The following is a 23384-nucleotide window of genomic DNA, read 5'->3' as shown; positions in this document are numbered from 1 at the left end:
TCAAATAAACAATATTCAAATTAAGGGTATTTAATTCAGAATATATCTACTATATAATAAAACACTAAGGGCTGTATTTCAAGTCCCTCAGAGCAATCTGATTGGCCAGTTTTGGCTTTGGTGACACAATGAAAGAGGAAGTGAGTGTGAGACGCACGAGGAGGAGAAAAGGGGCACTCTGAGAGAGTCGTCTTCAAAGATGGCAAGTTTAAAACCGGACAGCAGACGAGAAAGATGCCTTGGAGTCCAAGAAACAGGCTTTATGGGAATGTGCTCAAGAAATGGAGCAGCGATGAAGAGCGATCCACACACACTTGGATATCGAGAAAAGGCGCTGATGGCCTACTTAGGGCAAGAGATAGCACACATTTTAAAATTATTCGATTATCTGTCTTCAAGCTAGTTTAATATAAAATAACTTAAAACAACCATAACAATTATGACAGAAATTCAAATTTCTATCAAAAGTATTTATGTTAAGTGTAATTTTGTTGCTTGCGGTCATTGTAGAGGACATGTCGTTAACTTTTAATTTATTTCCCACAGTTGTCTAAAGTAAAGCATGATATTGACGGTGGTCTTTTCTGTTTTATTTCATCATTTTATGATGCATCCTGCATGTATATAACATGTCCCTAACTTTTATCCCCCCAAAACCTGAAAACAATAAGGCATAGAGCATTCTTATTCACACCAGTGACTCTGACATGTAAGATGATCCAATACAGCCATTTTAATCAACATCTGAGATGTAGCAGTTACCTTTTTAAAACAATTTGTCATGATCTGTTGTAGAACAACCCCACTAAATTAGAAAACAGTGGTTACGCAGGCTGGTTTCATGCTTCAGGGCCCTAAAAATGTAGATCTGCCACTGGTTGCACTGTGAAATTCTTGGCCTTTAAAAGGCTGAAATAATAGAGGGGCGGCACAGTGGTGCAGCTGTTGGCACTGCTGTCTTGTGCTGCATTCATCTCAGGGAAGCAACTTGTGTGGCATTCACGTACTGTGTCAGAAATCGTTAAGCCAGAAGCCGACCATTGCAAGGTTCAACATGACTGTCGTCACTGGGATCATTTTGCTGGGTGATTTCCCAAAGCTCTTTTATTCCTAGAGAGTTAGCCATTTGAATTCTGTTACTTGTAGGGATGCTGCTAAATGCTAAACTCTAAAGTGTTACTTTAGTATACTGTTAAAAGTAGTGATTTCTTCTCTGTACTAATCTTGGGTGTGTGTATATATGTTAACACGGGTTGTCACGTGTTGTGTCTTTGTTTTTGTACTTTTCCTATTATCTGGGATAATAAAGTCTACCTAACTTAGCCCTAACCCTGACACTATAATCTACAGCATCAAATCTCAAAGGGTTTCATTCCCAGCCCAGTCATTGTCTATTTGTGGAGTTTTCATGCTCCGTCTTCTATTGACCTAAACAAACGTATGTGCGGCTTCTTTGGTGTGCACTGCCGGCCTTTTAATAAAAACCCAAAAGAAAGAAAAAGCCTCACTCACTCTGTAATAGCGGCACATCGGATTAAAGGCATTTGTGCCACAGATAAACACTAGGTCATCATTCCTTGGAACAAATACTTTGATGAAATTGTGGCATTCATCCTGAAAAACAGTAAATAAATAAAATGTAGACTTTCATATATTTATAATGCCATATAATGCCAGGCTAATAATAATGTTACTTGCCTTGTGTTTTCCTTTCATGGCACAGTTCTCTCTGTCTGCCTGCCTTGATCTCCATGTTAATTTCTGTAAGCACCCAGAGATCCAAAATAATTAGAGGAATTTGTCTGAGCACTTAATGGTCTCCATATACTATTCACTTCAGTTTTTTATTACAAGTTCTGTTTTCTTTTTTCTTTAATATAACAAAAGCAGGTTTTTATCGACTTACCCTGTACGGGACAATTTCATTCTTGTGGGACTCCTGTAAGCTTACAGAATACACCTGGTCCCTGTTCAGAGGCAAACAGCACAGCAAAAGTAACTAAAAGGACGGTTTTCAATATACTGCTTGATTTAAATCTGCATCCGGATCGATATTCTTTGTATATATTGTCGCACTGTTGTTTGCCAATCCAATACAATTAGGAGCCTTTTAAAGATTTACCTGCCAGCGATGAACAGTGTGTCTTGGATTTTCATCATCAGCTGAAAGTCCAGCCGATGCTGAGATTCATTGCCCAAAGGGCGTCCTCTAAATACTGGATATTGCCTTGAATCTGTAAGCAGAAATGAGTTACAGCATTATTTAGGATTATGGAGCTCACGGATCAATAGATGATATTGATTAACTGTATATGTGCCATGTTTAATGGCTTAAACTAAATCCTTCTTTAATGTAATGCATATTAAACAATGTTAGGACTGCATTTGTCTGCATCAGCAACCTTTTCTTTGTTTTTTTTTTTTCCACCATATGAAGCTGAAAGATTCTGTATGTTGTGAGCATGTAGGGAATGACTTCCAGCGTCTGCACTGCTTCACTCGTAATCAGGAGATTCGCTTTCTGTGGAGCACTTGCAGACGCCTCAAGCCACCCTGGATGGGATGTCTGCTCCACGGAAAAATATTTAGAATCAATCAAGTTTTGTTTTTTTTTTTGTATTATTTCCAGTATTCCTTACCTGAATTACAGAATAAGCAGAGAACAACTTAACCCACAATAATAGTACAATACATTGTCCAAGGAAATGTACTGAAATGTACTGCCACTACATGGAATTATTCATAATGGCTAACACGGTACAACACCCTAGTACTCCAAGGAAAGTTTATATTCAAGCAATCAAAAAAAATGAATAAATTGGTTTGAATCTGAGACTAATTAATAGGAAATAAACTTTGGTTAGGAAAGTTTGTTATGTTTTAGGTTTATGTATATGTTATAGGAGAAGAAGAATAACCATCCTTATGCACACTCACACACGTAAAACACACTGAATGTAAGGCTCTATATAATGTAAACTCCAATAAATACAGTAGGTACGTACAAGAGTGACAGTCTGTTTCATGTGGTAATCATGCACTGGTTCTGATGTTCAGCCCTGAAGACCCCCTGTAGCTGCAGGTTTTCATCCCAACCAATTTTGATTTTTAATTCACCTCCAATGTTAATTAAGCAAACTATTAATTTCCAATTACAAGCTGGTTATGCTCAATGTTTACTGAATGAATGACAAATTTAGGTGCATGAGAATTCTCTTTTTATTTATACTATTTTGTAGTTTATAATTTTCTTGTCTGCGGTGGGCTGGCGCCCTGCCCGAGGTTTGTTTCCTGCCTTGCGCCCTGCGTTGGCTGGGATTGGCTCCAGCAGACCCCCGTGACCCTGTAGTTAATATATTGTGGGTTGGATAATGGATGGATGGATAATTAATTTTCTAGTTATTTGTGACCAATATTGAGTAATAGGCATGCAAGCGGGTAACATTAGAAGAGTAGAAAAATTTAGACGAGAACAGGCCAATCAGCCAAATAAAGCTTGCTGATTTTGTTCAATTAATTACCACAAATTAACAGCAAGTCGAGTTTTAAAGGTTCCAAAGTCCTGAAGTCCACTATGTGGCTAACGGCAGTCCATGTGGCTTGGATTGAGTGCGTCAGCATTCTGATAAAATCAGAACAGCAAAACTCACAAAAAAGTGGATTGCAAATAATATAAAGTGCCTTTCACATCTTTCTATCTATCTATCTATCTATTATATAGTGCCTTTCATATCTATCTATCTATCTATCTATCTATCTATCTATCTATCTATCTATCTATCTATCTATCTATCTATCATATAGTGCATTTCACTATCTATCTATCTATCTATCTATCTATCTATCTATCTATCTATCTATCTATCTATCTATCTTGTCATACAGTGACCTTTCATACCTATCTATCTAAAATGTACATCAAACACTAATAAAATAATTCTGAATGCAAAAAAAAAGAGAGAGAAGTGAGAGCTAATTAAACAGTGAGGTCACTTAAAGATAAAAATGATTCATTGTGAGCCTGACTGGAATAAAAACCTGCAGCCACAGGGGGTCCCCAGGACTGAACTTGTGAACCACTGCAATAATGGACTAATAATGAAGTTTTCTTAAGTATGGAAATGTAGGAATAACTCACTTTGTCTGTGTAGTGCCTCATTTCAGCACTCAGTGTGAAATTCTCTATGCAAAAGAAATTAATAAAAGTCCAAATTTCATTTTATTTTACAAGAAAAAAAGAAAAAGAAAGAAAGAAAGAGAAGGCAAGCAAACCATCCAAACAAGGACAGGATCCCAGAATGGTGTTTCTGCTCCAGTCGGCACGGGGCAGCCTGGTAACGTTAAGACCACTCCGGCGTATGCCCATTTATGGATAACACTTACAGTGATAGTCTATGGTGTCAATGGGTTCATCATCTTCAGGAAAGCTAACCGCCTGCAGCCGTGTTACCACCAACAGTGCCAGGAGAAGGAACAGCTGTATTCCCATCCCCATAGTTGACACAGAAAGTTAAAAAAAAAAAAAAGAACTTTCTGGCTCAGAAGATTGTCACAAAGTTACCTGTAAAAGAACAAAAGAATGAAACAGTTGAGTGCCACAGCAAAGCTTTCCTTGTAATAGGCTACAGTGCAGAACTGCATTATTTCCAGGCTTTCTCCTCTGAACGGCGCATGGATTGTTTGACAATCCTGATTAGCACTTTTACAGGCTGCGTTGACACATGCAAATTTTTAGCTGAGCTTTTCAGAGCTTTCTGCCTCAGTAATTGGGGACTCTGCTTTTGCCACTTCCACAACATTGTGAAAGGGCAAAAAAAGAAGTTAAAAAAAAAAAAATCTGACAAAGAGAACTGAATGAATGAATGAATGAATGAGGGGTTTCATGAAATAAAATTGGACGTCCTCTGCAGGCAGTGGATTTCTGCTTAAAATTTCATTATGGAAGTTGTTCACTCCTTCAGTATGACAAAACGAGTTGCTTCACTGTTGTGAAAACATTTCCAATATGATCATAAAGTGTAACCCGCATGGCATTCTGGCTCATTGCACAGCATCCTGAGGTAGAACTTCATGTCCAGTAGTCATATGCCAGGTTAGCACTCATTCCATCTATTGGCGCTTTTTCACAGCACGGTTCAGTACAGCTCACCTTGGTTCGGCTCAGTTCGGCTCGGTTTGCGTTTCGACTGCAGTTTAGTACCGCTTTAGAGTGGGCAGGATTATTCATGTGTCGTTATAGTTGCGCCGCCACTACTGTCGTGACATCATTGTAAAGGCGCCACAAACAAACACACAACAATGGAGCATATCGACGGAATGGTGTTCTTCATTCTCGGCATGTGGATGTTTTTAACAGCAGGACGAAGGAGTTTGTTTCAAAAGAGGCTGATGGCAGCCAAAGAAAACACAGCTAAAAAAAACAACGAGAGTTTTGGAACTTTTACAACAACACGCAGACAACGACAACACTTTAGCTCGACGACGCACAAGGGTAAGAACCTTCGCTGGCTGTGCTAAAAATCTAGCGGGTCTGTTGTGTCTCGTGTCGCAAGTTCAGTGACGCAGTAATGACGATTTTCTCCGGCCAATCAGTGACCAGCAGAGTTTACACGTCACGCGTTTTGGTAGCGGTTCGGCGCTTGGAACCTCGGCTGAGGTGGTACTAAAAAGGACCAGGTACTGTTCCCAGTGGAAAACCCCCCAAAAGTGAGCTGAACTGAACCGTGTCGTGCCGTACTATGCAGTGGAAAAGCGCCATAACAGTCACCAGCACAAAGTTCTTGGGTGTGGAGATGACAAATGATCTCTCCTGTACCTAACGCACATCTCACCCGAGTCAGGAGAGGACAGAAGCAAGGGAGCGTAAACCTCTCCCCAAGTTCCACCCTCACCACTTTCTACACGGGCAACACAGAGAGTGTATTGACCACCTGCCTTTCGGTGTGGCATGGGGACTGAAATGTGCAGAGCAGGTGCAGAGCGGCTGAACAAATCTTTGGGACATTTCTCCTACCCATGTGGGAACTCTACAGCAAACGCTTCCAAAACAGGCCAGAGACCACATACAGCCTGACACTGGACTGTTTGCCCTTCTGCCCCCTGGCAAAGTTATGGTACAGAACTGTCAGATTTCATAAAAGTTTTGTCCCACAAGCCATTAGAATCATCAATGATCAGCCTGTTAAATGCAATGCAATGCATAACTCATAACTCATGTGTGCAATATGCTGACAGTGCTCTGTTGTTTAATCTTGTTGTTCTACTTGTTATTCTTGCCCATAATCAGGCCAGGTGATGCCATTTCGTTCTGCTTTGCACGACCGTGTGTTGTTTTGAATGACAAATAAAGTTAACCTTGAACCTTGATTATGCAAAATTAAAATAATGAAAACACATCCACTTATTTTTCTGTCCGGTTGATATGCCTCTGTCACTCCAACTGTTTTTAGTAACAGAATACATTACACTTGCCATTCCAACAGATTTCACATCACAAACATTAACTCTGCTTTTACGAATCTCATAACAAATGGCATATAACAGAGACATATGCATGGCATTTGTCATTCCAACAGATGGCACATTACAAAAATTAATATTGCTTATTTCAAATTCTATACCAAATGGCATAGAACAGAGACATATGCTTGTCATTTGTTATTCCAATAGATGGCACATCACAAACATTAACACTGTTTAAGAATTCCATACCAACAGCATATAACAGAGACCTACATATTGCATTTATCATTCCAGCAGAGGGCACATTACAAAAATTAATATTGCTTTTTTCAAATCCTATACCAAATAGCATTTAACAGAGATATATATGCATTGCATTTGTCATTTCAACAGAGGGGGCATCACAAACATTAACACTTTTTACGAACCCCATACCAAATGGCATATAAGACAGACATATGCATGACATTTGTTATTTCAACAGATGGCACATCACAAACATTAACTCTGTCTTTACGAATCCCATACCAAATGGCACATAACAGAGATGTATGCATTGCATGGTGCACTGCAAATGTTAATGCTGAGGTCTACATTGTTTACCTACTTAGATTTCAAGCCACCTCAGATGGGTAACACAGGTAGTAATAGGATAATGTGTGATTGTCTGTCTGTGCGTTCGTTTGCAGGCTATCTCTCTGTCATTACAAAAGAAGACACATCACAAACATTTTTTAGTTAAAAGTGCATTTCATTTGTCATTCCAGAAGATGGCCCATCACAAACATTAACACTTCTTTTACAAATCCCATACACTGAGACGAGTGCATTGCAGGGTGCAGTGTAAATGTTAATGCTGAGGTCTACGTCGATTACTTAGATTTCTACCCATCTTAGACGGGGAGCACTGCTAGCTCATAACAACCGCATATATTTTACATTTAACTACCAAGATTCATTTAGAACACCAGTCATGTTGCAGCAGAGAGAGTCCTTTATGTAACTTACTTTAACATCTGAGAGCTTGACATGGAAGGCACTATACTAGAGTGATTCCTGTAACTGTTTCAAACAGGTAGACATTAAAGGCTGTGTAGTTAACTCTAGCAGACTAAATGTCTCACCAGACCGTAATCTGCTGCCGACAGACTTGACTATCCACAAGATGGAGGATAACAAAAGGCAAAGTACCAGACCGATGTACACATTTCTGTGGCTGACTCTAACATTCCACAGATAGATAAAGAACATTCCCGTAGCGTTCTCTAACAATCTTTAGATGGACAGACCTCATAGCGATACACAGCGTAATTCATAGGTGGCTTCTTCTTCTTTTTTTTTTTCTCTCCGACACTGTGCAGCACGAGATTATAAAAAATGAACGCTTAACAGCTCTTGATCAATGACAAGGCAACCTTTGTGTCCTCTGCAAGTGACGAAAAGGGATGCGAACCCCACTTAGCTTTGATCTCACTTGGATTCCCATCTTGCTCTTTTCCAATATTAGCATTGCTATCAGGTCTGTAATTATAGTGCTTCAGTGGACATGGCTGAATAAGTACTTTAGAAAACAAATTACATTGTAGCATTAGATGATGCAGAGCCAGAGACTAAGTACTCCCTGCATTCAAGCAGAGCTTTCAGAGAATTATGTTCTTTATACCTCAGAGCCTGACATAAGTTTAAACATCATTTTAACCCATTTGTGGTCATTTATGATAGCACAGCATATGCACTTATTCCGGTTCTGGAAAAACGTTGACGTCAGTGATCCTCTCTCTATCCCTGTGCTGTGGGATTTCTGACAGCCATATTTCTGTCACCCATCCTCTCCCTTACTGTGAGGACTGCAAAATTACCAGCCAATTAATAATATCTGTACTAATGAGAGAGCTTTCCATAGATTGCATTCTTACAAAACACTCACCATTGAATTTATATAACAATGGTGAAGTGACTCAGAAGGCAAATCAGAGGTGCAGAATAATAACAGAGTAATGAGATGAGGCCACGATGAACACCGTAAAGAAAAAAGCTGCCATTAGTATGTTAGGAGCTTTAGGAACGTGAGTGCAGCTAAGCTATGTCACATTACACGACTTTTACAGCGATTGTTCAGTCACAGAGTTCATTTACATTAACTGAGCGGGTCGAAGGCTGTCGTGTAGTCTGACACTCATCCTGACAAGATTTTGTCTTAAGTCGTAGGGACAGGCGACATCTGTGCATGAGAGATGACAAACAATGAGCGCTCACCATGAAGTACAATGTATGTAAAGCAGCTATGAAGAACAAGGAGAGCCGGTGTTTTATACCTGACAAACAGGAGGGACTCGTCTGTCTGATGTTATGTTGTTGTACGTACCACAATCAAATGGGGGAAAAGGGGCCACGATTCTGGCTGAGCATGTGTGGCACATACAACTTTTGCAGGGCCCAAGCTCCAACAGGCGGCACATGACTGGCTGTCAGACAAAAGTGGAAATGTGAAACTGTGCTGGAATGACGTCATACACTCATCTGGTATGGCATACCCTGTGATTTCTACTTAGGTAATCTGACATATGTGGGTTACAAGATCAGCATCTTCACTCATCAAGTTTGACATCCCCTCCGACTAGAAGTCATGTAATGTGGCATCCTCAAGTGACAAAAATAACATTGTCACTCGTCAAGTTTGATATCCCCTCCAACTAAAAGTCATATAATGTGACATCCTCATTCGACAAGATCAACAAATTCACTTGTCAACTTTGTCATCCCCTTTGACTAGAAGTCGTGTAATGTGATACCCTCAAGTGACAAGACCAGCATCTTCACTCGAGTTTGACATCACCTCCGACTAGAAGTCATATAACATGACATCCTTATTCGAAGAGATCAGCAGCAGCACTTGTCAAATTGTCATCCCCTTTGACTATAAGTTGTGTAATGTGACATCCTCATTCGATAAGGACATTGTCTTTAGTCGTCAAGTTTGACATTCTCTCCAACCAAAACTCATCTACTGTGACATCCTCAGGTGATGAGATCAACAACTTCACCTGTCAAATCTATCATCCCATGTGACTAGAAGTTGTGTAAAGTGACATTCTCAGTTGACGAGATCAGCATCTTCACTTGTCAAGGTTCACATCCCTCTGATTATAAGTCGTGTAATCTGACATACTTGGGTGGCAGCATCCGCATCTTCACTTGCTTTGCATCTCATCTGACTAGAAGTTGTGTAATGTGACATCAGCTTAAAAGTTGTACAAGACAATCATTTTGAAAAAAAATGGTATTTGGTATTATTTATCAGAAGGTATTTGGTTGTTTGTGGGTTTAAGAGGTGTAGGAGGATATTCAGAGGAGAATGCTAAGTCAAATGCTTTACTTTTTAAATTAGACACTTCAATCAAGTGTCAGAAATCACGACTGGAGCTCCTCATGCCTGCGGCAACATGCCTTCATGATGCCTCACTGTGAGTGATCTCTTATCTTTAGCCAAGTGTGAAGTCTTATCTCACTTTTTGTAATTCTTGTGTGTGTCTGAGAGGCTCGGTTGTTATTGTTTATTATAATATTTCTATACTTTTGAACCTCTGTAAAATTTTTAATTCCTCTTGGAACAAATAAGGCTTGTTTGTTCGTTTTTTAGAGTCTATCTATATACAAATGCTATGAATATAATTACTCTGATCTCCAGGCTGTCAAATAAACGAACCACACGCCGTGGTGCAACATAAAGGGGCTTCACCTCTGATGCTAACGTCTGAGGTTCGATCCCCATGAGGGGTCCAGTGGAGTGTGTATGCCTGATGAGCCCAAATAAGGGCGAAACACGTGTCGCGTACTCTTTGCATTATTTGACAGTAAACTATGTAACAATTTATGATCTGCTTCTCGCAACTGAGAGGGCCCATGGCGAATGTTTCAGACCAACCACATGCGTTACCTGGTAGGTAACCACCCATACAATCAGACTGTGGTTCAGACTACGAATGCTATGAATCTATCTATCTATCTATCTATCTATCTATCTATTATAGTGCCTTTTCTATCTATCTATCTATCTATCTATCTATCTATCTATCTATCTATCTATCTATCTATCTATCTATCTATCTATCTATCTATCTATTATATAGTGCCTTTCATATCTATCTATCTAACTATTATATGGTGCCTTTTCTATCTATCTATCTATATATCTATCTATCTATTATATAGTGCCTTTCATATCTATCTATCTACCAACTATCTATCTATCTATCTATCTATCTATCTATCTATCTATCTATTATATAGTGCCTTTATATCTATCTATCAATCTATCTATCTATTATATAGTGCCTTTTCTATCTATCTATCTATCTATTATATAGTGCCTTTCATATCTATCTATCTATCTATCTATCTATCTATCTATCTATCTATCCATCAATCACTGATACTAATTGAATTATACGCTGAACAACGCACGCACATATTACCTTTGAATGTCCCCGTACTCGACTGATTATCTACTGGCAGAGTGAATACAGTAGAGAGATTTAGCGTCCATCATCTCCCCGCTTGTGATGTTTGTTTTCCACTTCCTGTCTCTCACAGGCTCCTGTTGCTGCTTCATGGTCGGGTAAGGAGCAGCTGCCATGCGACTCCCTCCTATAATACTTGTTGGTGGCACTCCTCATCTAAACTTTGCCCCCCCTTTTAGCAGGTCATTCTTGATTCATTTACTTTAGGTCCGATCTCACTCATCACAACACAGATGGCATGGGGTAAGCAGCAGCTAAAACCGGCAAAAGGCACATGCTGGGAATAATCTGGATGGGGCAGCAGTCCACCACAGGGCACGCTCGATTTTGTCAACACTTTCACTCATACCAAGTCAGGTTAATTCTTTGGTTCTTATGTAGAAGATGTTTAGCTCTTTATTGTGACCAAGATTCTGATTTATTTATTATCAAATAATACTCTAGCAGAGCAACTCCGATTCCATCTCAACATAAATTGGCCTTCACAAGCAATCCTGAGTGCAGAGAAGAGCGTGAAGGGGTAGCGGAGCCTGTCCCAACCACACATGGCTGCAAGGCCCGTGTATTCCTAGCCTCAATCACTCATCCACTCACACAGATCTGATATCATCTACCTAATCACCATGTCTTTGGGATGTGAAAGAAATCCATAGAACACAAAGGGAAAAAAATGTTACAAATCGGAAGAAAATCTATCATTCCATGCAGGGAGCGACTGAGCTGGGATTTGAACCCAGGACTCTGCAGTTGTGAGTCAATCAGTGCACTACCTTGAAGCCCATCCACAGTTTTTAGCTTTTCCCGATTCAATCCAAAGAAATCTTGTAGTAAATAGAGGCAAACACTGCGTGAAAATAAACCCAACAAGTAATTGGAACACAGTGAGGTCAGTTTGAAGTGTGGATTATTTCCTTTAGCTGTTTAGACGTATTCTGAGTGAAGCGAGTCACTGTGGCATGTCACCTGTGATATGATGTGGCACAACTCGTCGCCACAGTAGGGTAATCTGAACCTCACTCTCAGCTCTCTGTCTGTACCAGGACGGTGGTGTCCGATCAAAATACATCTTGAGATTTCAGTTGAGATTGCTCAAGTGCTTCACAACGAGACCCAGAAGGGGCCCATGGAAATGTAACACTCATATTAAAGGATACGTTTGTTGTTTTTCAAGTCTAAGTTATTTCTCCACAAACATGCTATATATGCATTTGCCATGTGAAACTGTGCTAAAGTTAAGGGCTTTCTATAAATTAAAAAAAAAATCTTACCCACACTGGCACTTTACATTGTAGTCTATGGGGCACTGAGGAAAAGCTTAAATACTTGCCAAATACGTCCATTTTTCAAGCCAAGCCCAGTATTGACCTGCAACTTGCGATTACACACACGTGGTAGAATAACCTACACATATCGTTTTTTTAACAAACAAACACCACTATTATGACAGTCAGCCATTTTGACAGACCAATGCCAGCTATGCAGTTGTTCCTGCGCAGCAACCTTTCAGCCCCCATGACGCGGTTTCCTCTCAAAAGACCAAATCACAGTAAATGCTTTTTGTTTTGATTCACTTCAATATTTATGTGAGAATTTGCAACAGCGTATAGAAAACATATCCTTACCACGAGAAAAACTGTACCAGGAATATGTGATAAAGCGATTCTTTCCAGATCCCTTTTTGTTATGACAAACATGAATTAGAAAAACAGAAGGTGCGGGTCAACACTTGACAGTTCCTTTGGCTTGAAAAATGGACGTTTTTTGGTACGTTTTTAAAGTTTTTCCTTCAAGCTCCATACTCTCCATTGCTTAAAAAATATTTTTTTAAATTTACATAGAAAGTGCTTAACTTTAGAACACAATTTTGCATGGCAAATGCATCTGTAGCATGTTTGTGAAGAAATAACATGAATTTCAAAAATACTGAGCTGATCCTTTAAGTCAGGAGACAGATACCCACTTATATTATTATCAGTCATACATTTATAAGAGTTTAATACACCGAGTAATTACTGATGTTAAATAAAATGTGCAGAACGAGATAAACAAGTGGATATGTTCAGGGTCTGTAGACACTTACACAGGAGTCCCTAAACCCCCCAAACTATTTCACATACTTGCAAATGACAGTCTAGGGGGGTGGGCAGCTTAATTACTACACTGAAAATAACCAGAAGCCTGTGGTGATGGGCCGGCCGGGGGGAGTCAGAGGTTCCTGATGTTGATCCTTGGGTTAGGAGTGTAGCGGCAATGCACTGGGTAACTGGAGTCAGCTAATAGTGTTTGGAAGGAAAACCATTGAAGACGCAATTTTGGTCATTCCGTTAAGTTCCTGCACTTTTGAACTTACAAGAAAGCGACACAGTGATTTTAATACAGCAGAAGGCGTTTTCCCATCCCATGTTTTAAGTGCCACCATGATCTCTCGAGCGCGCCTCACTTCATAGAGCGTCGATCTTCTTTGCACGCCACGCATTTTGAATAAAGGTCACAGTTCCTGTGGTGTGTTGGGAGTGCAACACACAAAAGTGGCCAAGGGTACCACAAGTGGCTCAGGGCCTGCACCGTACAGGAACTCACTGGTTCCTGTGCTGGAAAAGCATCTCATGTTAGCCTTATTAACAAGCTGGTTTGACCATATTGGTTATACTGTCCACTGCATTTGAATTAAATTAACCAAAAAAAATTGTTTTTCTCAAACTTGACTTCACAAATGATGACAAAGGACTGTGACTGTCATGTTTTACATAGTTTGGCCTGCTGCATTATGCCACAACAGGCGACTTGTTTCATAATTAATCATCGGCATTCTTCTTCTTCTTTCGGCTGCTCCTGTTAGGGGTTGCCACAGCAGATCATCTTCTTCCATATCTTCCTCTCCTCTTCATCTTGCTCTGTCACACCCATCACCTGCATGTCTTCTCTCACCACTTCCATAAACCTTCTCTTAGGCCTTCCTCTGCTCCTCTTCCCTGGCAGCTCTACCCTTAACATCCTTCTCCCAATACACCCAGCATCTCTCCTCTGCACATGTTCAAACCAACGCTATCTTGCCTTTTTGACTTTTTCTCCGATCCGTCCAACTTGAGCTGACCCTCTAATGTCCTCATTTCCAATCCTATCCATCCTCGTCACACCCAATGCCAATCTCAGTATCTTTAACTCTGCCACCTCCAGCTCTGTCTCCTGTGCCACCGTCACCAACCCATATAACATAGCTGGTCTCACTACCGTCCTGTAGACCTTCCCTTTCACTCTTGCTGATATCCGTCTGTCACAAATCACTCCTGATACTCTTCTCCACCCATTCCACCCTGCCTGCACTCTCCTTTTCTCTTCTCTTCCACAATCCCCATTACTCTGTACTGTTGATCCCAAGTATTTAAACTCATCTGCAGTAAATGGCAAAATATCCATCTGAACTCATGTGTTCATTAAGCAGTAGAGCTACCTGGATAACATCACGTCCATCATGTCAGCTATTCACTTGTCTGATTTGAGATGCAATTAAACCGCTGTGTTTCACACTTGTAATTATCAGGATGCGTGTGTTTTATAATGGCTTGAATTGGTTGCCAGTACCTGTCGCTGTGTTGAACCTTCTTATCGCAAACAGTGCGTTAGGCTGGATTATTTTCCCCATCTTTGAAAGTTGACACTATTTAAAGCTTTGTTTTTACACAACCATTGTCATTGTACATGTCACAGTGTGCGTATGAGCCTGAGCAGCCAAGGACTTGTGGGTGTGTCTAAGGGCGTAATATCTGTCAATCAAAGTCGCCAATCCCACCCACTGTACTGGGGTCCGCAGCATTACTCTGTCTTCATGGTGGGTCTGTTTGTTCCGATGTGGAAGTGCAGGTGTGAATTTGTGGGTCTTGTGACACTTTTAACGTTTCAAATGACAGATTTCAGGTGATAGGTGTCATGGACTAGGAGTCCATTAAAGACTTCCAAATCATGTAGTTCTACAAATACCCACATAAAAACCAAGGGCAAACAAAGAATCTTTATCCATCCATCCATCCATCCATTATCCAACCCGCTATATCCTAACAGAGGGTCACAGGGGTCTGCTGGAGCCAATCCCAGCCAACACAGGGCACAAGGTAGGAACAAACCCTGGGCGCCAGCCGACCCCAAAACAATCTTTATACAAAAATATTTATTCTTCACAAGGAACATGCTCTGCAATACTGAGAAACCCCAAAAAACATAAAAGGCATACAATGGCTGTTAAAGGCAAATCTAAAATCAAACTAAGTCCTGATTCGAAATCCCAAGAAAACTCAAAACCAGAGCAATAGATCAAAAAATCCAGTAAGTGATAAAACACAAGTAAGACACAAGAACTTGAAACTCCGAATCGCATTCACAATGAACCACCAGAAACTGCAAAAGACCCTCTTAATTTATAGGGCAGATGGCAGTTCTTGGCGGTGATAGGCAGGTGGGCTCGCCGCTTTGAGGACCGCCCACAAAACACACAGAACATAACAAAGGCAAAATAAAGAAGGACACATATAATCAAAATGAAGAATCTAGAATGAAGAGACATAAAACATGAATTGGAACCCCAGAGCCCTGGCTGAGACTTGACAATAGACCTTAAGCCTTAATGTCTGGTCAAGCAGAACAGAAGTGCAGTGTATTCTGGGAAAACTGAAAGGCAAATCAGGATTGAGAGTATTTTACTTAGTCAGAAAGTGCAGCTTTTAATTTCTGTTGTTATATCTCAGCCACTGCCATGAACTAGGAGGGTTCCAATGCACAACTGGTCTCAAAATGCCCACGAGAGGTGGGGATGAGGGGGGCATCAAAGACCAGTTAGTCACAAAAAGAGCAATCTTTAAAAATAAAAAGATTTTGTTTTTTACAAAAATACTTTGTAGCACAAAAGCTAAAGAGTTACCTTAAAAGAACAACAAGTCCCAATACACAAAATCAAAGAATTAAAAAAAAGAAAAATCAGACCACCAAACTAAACAAAATCCAGTAGATCACACAGACACAGAAAACTCACAAAGAAACTCGAAATACGCCAGCGCATTCAATAAACTGCAAGGGACTGTGGGTTTTCAGTCCCTTGATGGTGAGGGGCAGGTGGCACTGACTCTTGGGGGACCACCCACAAGACACATGGAACAAAACAGAACAAGCATAGACACAGAGAAATGAAATAATATTCAAAACTAACAAGAAACACAATTATTAACACCAGTAGCACCATTAGCATAAACAAAAGAAGCAAAAAATGGACAAAAAGGACATAAAGAAGTGGGAGGAACCCTGACTTAATATAACACCGTGTGGGGTTCCCTGGCATCTGTTCATGCTGCTTATTTTTATATTTTCCTGGTTTATTTTAAAGTGCTTTTCCTACGTTTATTATAATGTATTACAATGCCGCTGTGTGTGATGTTACGTTCTCCTATGTGCTCTGTGTTTTGTGGCTGGTTGGGCCACACTGAGGTCCCCACTCCTGAGCCTCACCTCTGACTGTTTATGACAGAGCAGACGTTTGGTGGGGTCTTTGTGAGTCTTGTGTTTTCTTTTTTATTGGATTTACTGCTTTTGCGGATTACTCCTTTGGATCACTCATCGTCACTTGTTTGAATTTGTTCCCAAAGAGAAATTAAAAATGGACTTACATTGCAGTTTGAGTTAAAGCCCCCTCTACTTTCATCACCCCCTGTGAATTAATTGATGACACTGCTCACGTTCACTTCTGTCACACTAAAAAGTTCTCCATATAAGGCGACTTCTCTTTGGTCAAACTCTCTGGCATGGTGCATTGTGTGAACGGTGATATTGTGTCCTCTGCATACACTGGTGTGGGCACAGTAACCAGGAATCAGGAATATGCCAATATGCAAGACAACTGTTATGTTTTGATCACATCGGACTTTCTTATTATGGTGAGCTTGTCAAGTTTATTTATGGGACCTACATTTAATATAAATGTTTATAGTTTGTAGGGCTACTTTGGTAAGTTTATGATTTTTACTGTCACAATCACTATAGACCACCTGAATGTGTTTCATTTATTTAAGTGTTTGGAGTCACCATTAAAATATACTTTTTCTAATCTGATCCGCTGTGGTGGGCTGGCGCCCTGCCCGGAGTTTGTTTCCTGCCTTGCACCCTTTGTTGACTGGGATTGGCTCCAGTAGACCCCCGTGACTCTGTAGTTAGGATATAGCGGGGTATATAATGGATGGATAGATAATCTGATCCATAGGAATTTAAAAATCAAAAATGTAGTACATTCTTCTGGACTCAAGTTCTAACAATTGTTAAATAAGAAATCGAATCTCCGGATGTCACTCAGGCAAAATCAAAGCATGCGTGCGTTTTCTTCAATATGGTTAAACATTCTGGTCGAATTACATTCACAGGAATTGTTTGTTGCCGCCGTCTTTGTTTCATTAAGGTGACAGTGTCTGAGATTCAAAGAGTTCATGACACAGACTCAGACGAGAGGATCATCATCTGTTTTAATGGATTATAGGCTTGCCGAGATTTCTGATCAAATACTACAAAGTCCTTCAACATGAATCACTAAACTGTTGTAACAGCCTGATGTCAGGATGGGTCAGCTCCAAAAGATGTGATGAAAGAACTTAAATTGCCTGTGTGCAAAGAGACAGCTGGGCATGAATTGAAACCTCCGGATCATCAAAAGAAGCTGGCATACTGTGTCAGGACAATATGGCGGACAGTTTGGGCTCTTTCTGTCCTGTCCTGTGCTAACATATTGGAGGTGTGAAAGGAGTTGGGACCCTAAGTGCTCAAACTCAGGCTGCAGGCTTTCCTTCTGTTTTTAACTGGATGGAGTTTTACTCCGGATGCAAATGCTGAACTTTGAGAAAAGGCACCATTTGGGTGGGGCAAATGGGCGGTCCCTTTTGACTGGCATAAACCTGGTAACTTCAATAACTAACGAATTATAAAATTACCTTAAACTATTGGATAGGTTGATTCATTTATGTAACATACAAGGCGCTAACTAGCATTTGGTAATTGTGGTTAATGTTATCTGCAGACGTTACAACACTAAGCAGTAAAAAGTATGAAGACCACCAATGAGAAAAGCTGAGTAAACTATGATATGAAGAAAAGTAGTTAGGACTCCCATATAATCACCAGCACCATAAACTATTTTCACTTATAAACACGGATATTAGTCTCCGTTTTTCACCCACACTGCTCTCCAAAAACGGAGACTTTTGAAAAGCCAAATACTTTTAAAAATGCCGGCTCAGCATAGCAGTGTGGATGGATAAAAACTGAGAATTTTGAAAACGTAGACTCTAATCACACTCATAAGCACATCGACGCCTTGGTGAAGAAGGCATGGCAATGTTTGTACCACCTCAGATGCCTCAGAGATTTCAAGCTGCCCTCCCAGATACTTACAAAACTTCTATACATCCACCATTGGAAGTATCCTGACAAGAAGTATCGCCGCCTGGTTTAGAAAACGGACCCCAAGGCTTTTAAACAGAGTGGTGGGGTAACATAAACACATCGCAAGGTGTGCACTCACTAACCTCCAGGACATCTACGCCTGGCCATGTCGCACCAGAGCAAGGAAAATCATATACGATACCAACCATCCCAGCAATGGCTTCTTCTCTGTGCTGAGGTCAGGTGACTGATACCCATGTCTAAAGTCCTTGCAGGTCAGAGAGACTGAGCCAGAGCTTCTGTCCACAGTCCATCCACATCCCTGAAGAGCGGCGTCCTGGCCAGGGCCCACCACAATGTGTATGACTACATCATACAAGTTTTTGGTCACTAAAGTGTGGCAGGGAGGACTTTCATAAGCGATGTGAAAACGCTAGTGTGGACGGATATCATTTTGGTTTAAACACACCCTTTTAAATAAAAACGTAGTGGTGTGGACCAAGTGTTAATCACCTGCTATGGTCATTTCTAAGGAAGGCTGAGTCTGTTCAGCAGAACTTGGAGGATAAAACGCCATAAAAAGATCCACCAACTGCTGAAAGTGGTCCAGGTGAGCAAGTCAAGGGAGGTCGCCGCTCACATTCCTTTAGAAATTCCCTCGTGTAGCTGTGCTCACTTCCATCAGTCCTACTATTTTGATTTGGCATTAAATGCTCTTTGTGGTCAAACCTGTACTGTCCGCAAACTGCACAGTGAAGAATTTGTGAAGTGACTGGGTAAAGAACTCAGTCAGAGACAGAATCAAGCCAAAACTTGACAGCCAAAACACTGAGCAAGATTCGTAGTCAAGAATGCTAATAATAATAATTAATTAATTTGGTACGGTGGCGCTGCTGCCTCGCAGTTAGGAGACCTAGGTTCACTTCCCAGGTCCTCCCTGCGTGGAGTTTGCATGTTCTCCCCGTGTCTGCGTGGGTTTCCTCCCACAGTCCAAAGACATGCAGGTTAGGTGCATTGGTGATCCTAAATTGTGTGTGTGTGTGTGCGCCCTGCGGTGGGTGTGTGTGTGTGTGCTCCCTGCGGTGGGCTGCCGCCCTGCCCAGGGTTTGTTTCCTGCCTTGCGCCCTGTGTTGGCTGGGATTGGCTCCAGCAGACCACTGTGACCCTGTAGTTAGGATATAGCGGGTTGGACAATGTCTGACTGAAGGCAAACACAAATCTGGAGTGACACTTTGATTGTACCGACTGTCCACATCTGTCTGCAGCTCACCCGCCACTCATCGACTCGGCTCGCCTCTCAGTCAGTGGTGAAAACCACAAGGCTCTGGGCATGGACTGTGCTGGTGATGGGCATCCATGCTAAGCCCCCCGTGACCCTGTAGTTAGGATATAGCGGGTTGGATAAGGGATGGATGGATAATTATTGGAATGCTAATAATTTCAAAACCACTTTTATTTATCTTATTTTTCCCAAACGTCGGGTAACTAGAGGTCAATTATATATAAGGTGTTGCATCAATGACACCATGACCTCTGATAATGCAGCCCCTGGTAACCAAAAGTTGCACCTTGATAACAGGTCCCCAGAAACAAACAAACAAACAAAACAACATGGTGTACTACAAATTAATAATAATTACAATTATATACTTCATTCCAGGGTGGCATGGTGGTGCAGTGGTAGAGCTGCTGCCTTTGCAGTAAGGGGACCAGCGTACATGTCCCAGGTCCTCAGTGTGTGGAGTTTGCATGTGTCTCTGTGGGTTTCCTCCTGATGCTCCAGTTTCCCCTCCACAGTCCAAATAGGTACAGGTTAGGTGGACTGGTGATGCTAAATTGGTCCTGGTGTGTGTGTCTGGTGTGTGTTCAGCCTGTGATGGACTGGCACCCCGTCCAGGGTTTGTTCCTGCATTGCACCCTGTGCTTACTGGGATAGGCTCTAACCGTACAACCTTTAGCAGGTTAGAATATGACAAGACTTTATTCTAGAGGTGACAAATTGACAAAGCATCCAGCTGTGCAGGATTTATCAAAGAAATGACAATATAATCATTTTTCTAGTTATTTTACTCATAACAGGACCATATTAGGAGCAGATGTATTTCATTGGAATTTTAAGTACTCAATCTGTTTACCTAAAGCATCCCGATTAGTTAAATTCAGCATTTCTTGAACTTTGGGTCAGTAACATGTTTGCGATTGGGCTACCACATCACTGCGTAGTAAAGTTAGCCGAGTTGGTCCAAGCGTGAGTGATAAACCGCCCTCTGTTTAGTGTGTAAAAGCAATGCCAATAACTTATTACAGACAGCTTTCGTTTCTATGGCACAAAAATATGAAAAAAAAGTTCCCCGTGACGTCACCTTCCCAGTCACTACCAGAGAAACGATCAGACTGAGATGACTGACAAACTAAGATACGAACAAGAAAAGGGACGAGGGGAGGGAATGACTGATGAGATTGTGAGGCGAGAGGACCGCGGCGCTAGTTTGAAATGTCAAAATGGAATTAATTGATGTGGCACAAGAATGTGACGATTTTCAGAGTGTTATGAAGGGCAAGTGAATAGCATCGGGGTATACAAGTCGTACGCTGAAAGCAGCTCCAGTGGCCATGGTCGATAGCTCATCGTGTGCTCGCCATTCAGGCATAGAATTGAATCAGAATCTATAGCAGAGGTGCTAGGAAGAATACCACGTCGTCACTCTTTTCTAAAGTGCTTGGATAAATTTCAGTCTACTGACAGTGGGAAGGACACGTGTGGACCACTGAGAGCCGAAAGAACACCAGAAATTATCACAATGTTCAGATAAGGGGTAGACGTTCAGCACAGTGTCAGTCGGCAGCATTAAACACTTAAAAAGGGGACAGTTCACCAAATTATTAATCAAGATTTATCCTATCCCTGCATAAATTACAGATAGTGCCTACATTTTTGAGAACTAATTTAGCTATTTTACTCAGTTTATTATTAAATGAAAACTGGGATATGCTGAACTATCTACACATTATTTTAGTGACACTGTATGTGTTGTTAATGGTGGCACTCTTTTGATTTGAAAAATATATGCAGTTTAAGACAAGGTAAATAAATGCCACTGCATAATTATTTTTTAACTACTTTATTCCTTATAGTATAGCAGTAATCAAGTGAGTAAGTTTAGTGACCGACCATACTGTCCTTTCAAAAATCATCAGATCTGCACCCCAAGAATTTCTTTACTAAAGTTACACATTTATACCGACAGTCATTGCGTTTACAAGCGCACACATAACCGGATTAAAGTGAATAACCCGATTAAGGCAGAAATCAGACTGATTAATAATCAGATAAGTGATCTTCTGGATGTTCCCCCCTCCAACGTCATTAAACTGTGCAAAAAAAAAGAGTGAAACGTCATCATTGGCTGCCATGAATCTAGAAATAAGCCTGATGCCTATGATCATTTTCTCGTGTTTTAAAGATATGATTAGTCAAACCGACGCTTTATTTCTAGGTTTCTCTTGCCAGATTGCATGCAGCACACGTTTCTGCTTGGCTGTGTGACTGAGCCCTGCAAAGGAAAGGCATAGCGGTACGTGTGCTTCTTGTATGACACCCAGTGCTGCTGAATAACAATGATAATAACAATGCAGCTATTGTTACTCAGTAAGTACTGCGTGACTTGTTACTTTAGACGTGTGTCATCCTACTGCTCTCGAGATTGAGTGGCTGAGCTTAACACTGCACGTTCAGCTCATCAACGTTAATTTAGGAATTTCTGAAATACTGAGACCAGTTATTTCAGCCAGGAGAAGGAATAATGTGATTGCCTGAATGTTTGCCTCTGGAAATGTATTTTTCGGAAGCCTTTACCCCTGGCTGCTGAAAATGTATGTGAAGCTAACACATGCACCAGCTGACAGAGTGCGACAGACTGGCGCAGGCTACAAAATCCTCAACAGTAACCTGGTTAAGGGTTGACGTGGCCACATCATCAGGCTATTCATGGAGGAATCCACCTCTGATAACACAGAGGCCAATAGCCCAGTTTCTCTAATCGCAATAAGAGTTTCCAGGGCATTTTAGAAATCAGATTTCTGTAAATTATCAGGTTATTGAAGCGCACGCGATATGTGACAGAACTCAGGAATCGATTCCCTCTTTAAAGTGAAAATGATTGTTTCATTAACAGTACGTTTACTTTACACTTTTCTTTTTTAGTCCTATTCGTGTAAAAAATATGGTATGCTTGAAATGATACATTTTATTCTTTATTTCTTCTTCTTCTTCTTCTTCTTCTTCTTCTTCTTCTTCTTCTTCTTATTATTATTATTATTATTATTATTATATGGCCATTGCTATTTGTCTATGTATGGCTGTGTTGTCATCATGGTAATAATCCTCTTCTTGGGTCCCATTATGGTTTTGATTTTCTTATTTGGGTTCTTGGAGTTTAAGTAGCCCTGGTTTAACTGATTCACTTGCTGCCGCCTTATTGATGGCGTAGTCAGATGGCAGACAAACGGGCTGCTTTAGACCAACGAGTGATGTGAACGCACACATCTGATATGCGCTTCTCCAACAGAGTTGTGTGGCAGACATAACTGATTGATAGATTAGAAATCTGACAGGTACTGGTCGATAATAAAACAAAAAATAATTTATATCAGTATCCGGTCAATTTCAAGATCACTTCAATATAAGGATGCATTAATTATAAGCCACAGAAGCAACTAAACACTGTGTGGTTTGCTAGGCATAACATTGACTGTGCTGACTACCAGCAACAACAAAAATAGCTGTATGCAACAATTGTTCATCAAATAACCTGAGTTACAGAAATAAGAAAAGAAAAATTATAATACAACATATTTTATTAGTAACCGGATAAGCTTCCTGTCTACCCCAAAGGTGAAGATTTATTTGAGAAAAATCGAGACATTGAGTGAAAACAACCTGAAAGCAAAATCTGAAACACTAGGCCGCAGTACAGCATGCTGAAAACAACA

The 23384-nt window shown here is 40.7% G+C and overlaps 1 protein-coding gene across 8 annotated transcripts in view; it reads right to left on the bottom strand.

Annotated features, from left to right (window-relative positions):
• sema6dl (sema domain, transmembrane domain (TM), and cytoplasmic domain, (semaphorin) 6D, like) overlaps window positions 1-23384 on the bottom strand; it is a 476052-nt gene that overhangs the window by 28564 nt on the left and 424104 nt on the right. For all 8 annotated transcript variants that reach the window (XM_039770332.1, XM_039770338.1, XM_039770333.1 and 5 more), the window contains 5 exons: window positions 4384-4561; window positions 2123-2234; window positions 1907-1967; window positions 1699-1761; window positions 1513-1614 (listed from right to left, as the gene is read on the bottom strand). In XM_039770332.1, coding sequence (XP_039626266.1) covers window positions 1513-1614; window positions 1699-1761; window positions 1907-1967; window positions 2123-2234; window positions 4384-4495 — 450 coding nt within the window. In that variant the 5' untranslated portion in view covers window positions 4496-4561. The remainder of the gene's footprint in view (window positions 1-1512; window positions 1615-1698; window positions 1762-1906; window positions 1968-2122; window positions 2235-4383; window positions 4562-23384) is intronic.

The sequence above is a fragment of the Polypterus senegalus genome, chromosome 12, assembly GCF_016835505.1.
Source record: "Polypterus senegalus isolate Bchr_013 chromosome 12, ASM1683550v1, whole genome shotgun sequence".
NCBI lineage: Eukaryota > Metazoa > Chordata > Cladistia > Polypteriformes > Polypteridae > Polypterus > Polypterus senegalus.
This window is presented reverse-complemented; position numbering and strand designations above follow the sequence as displayed.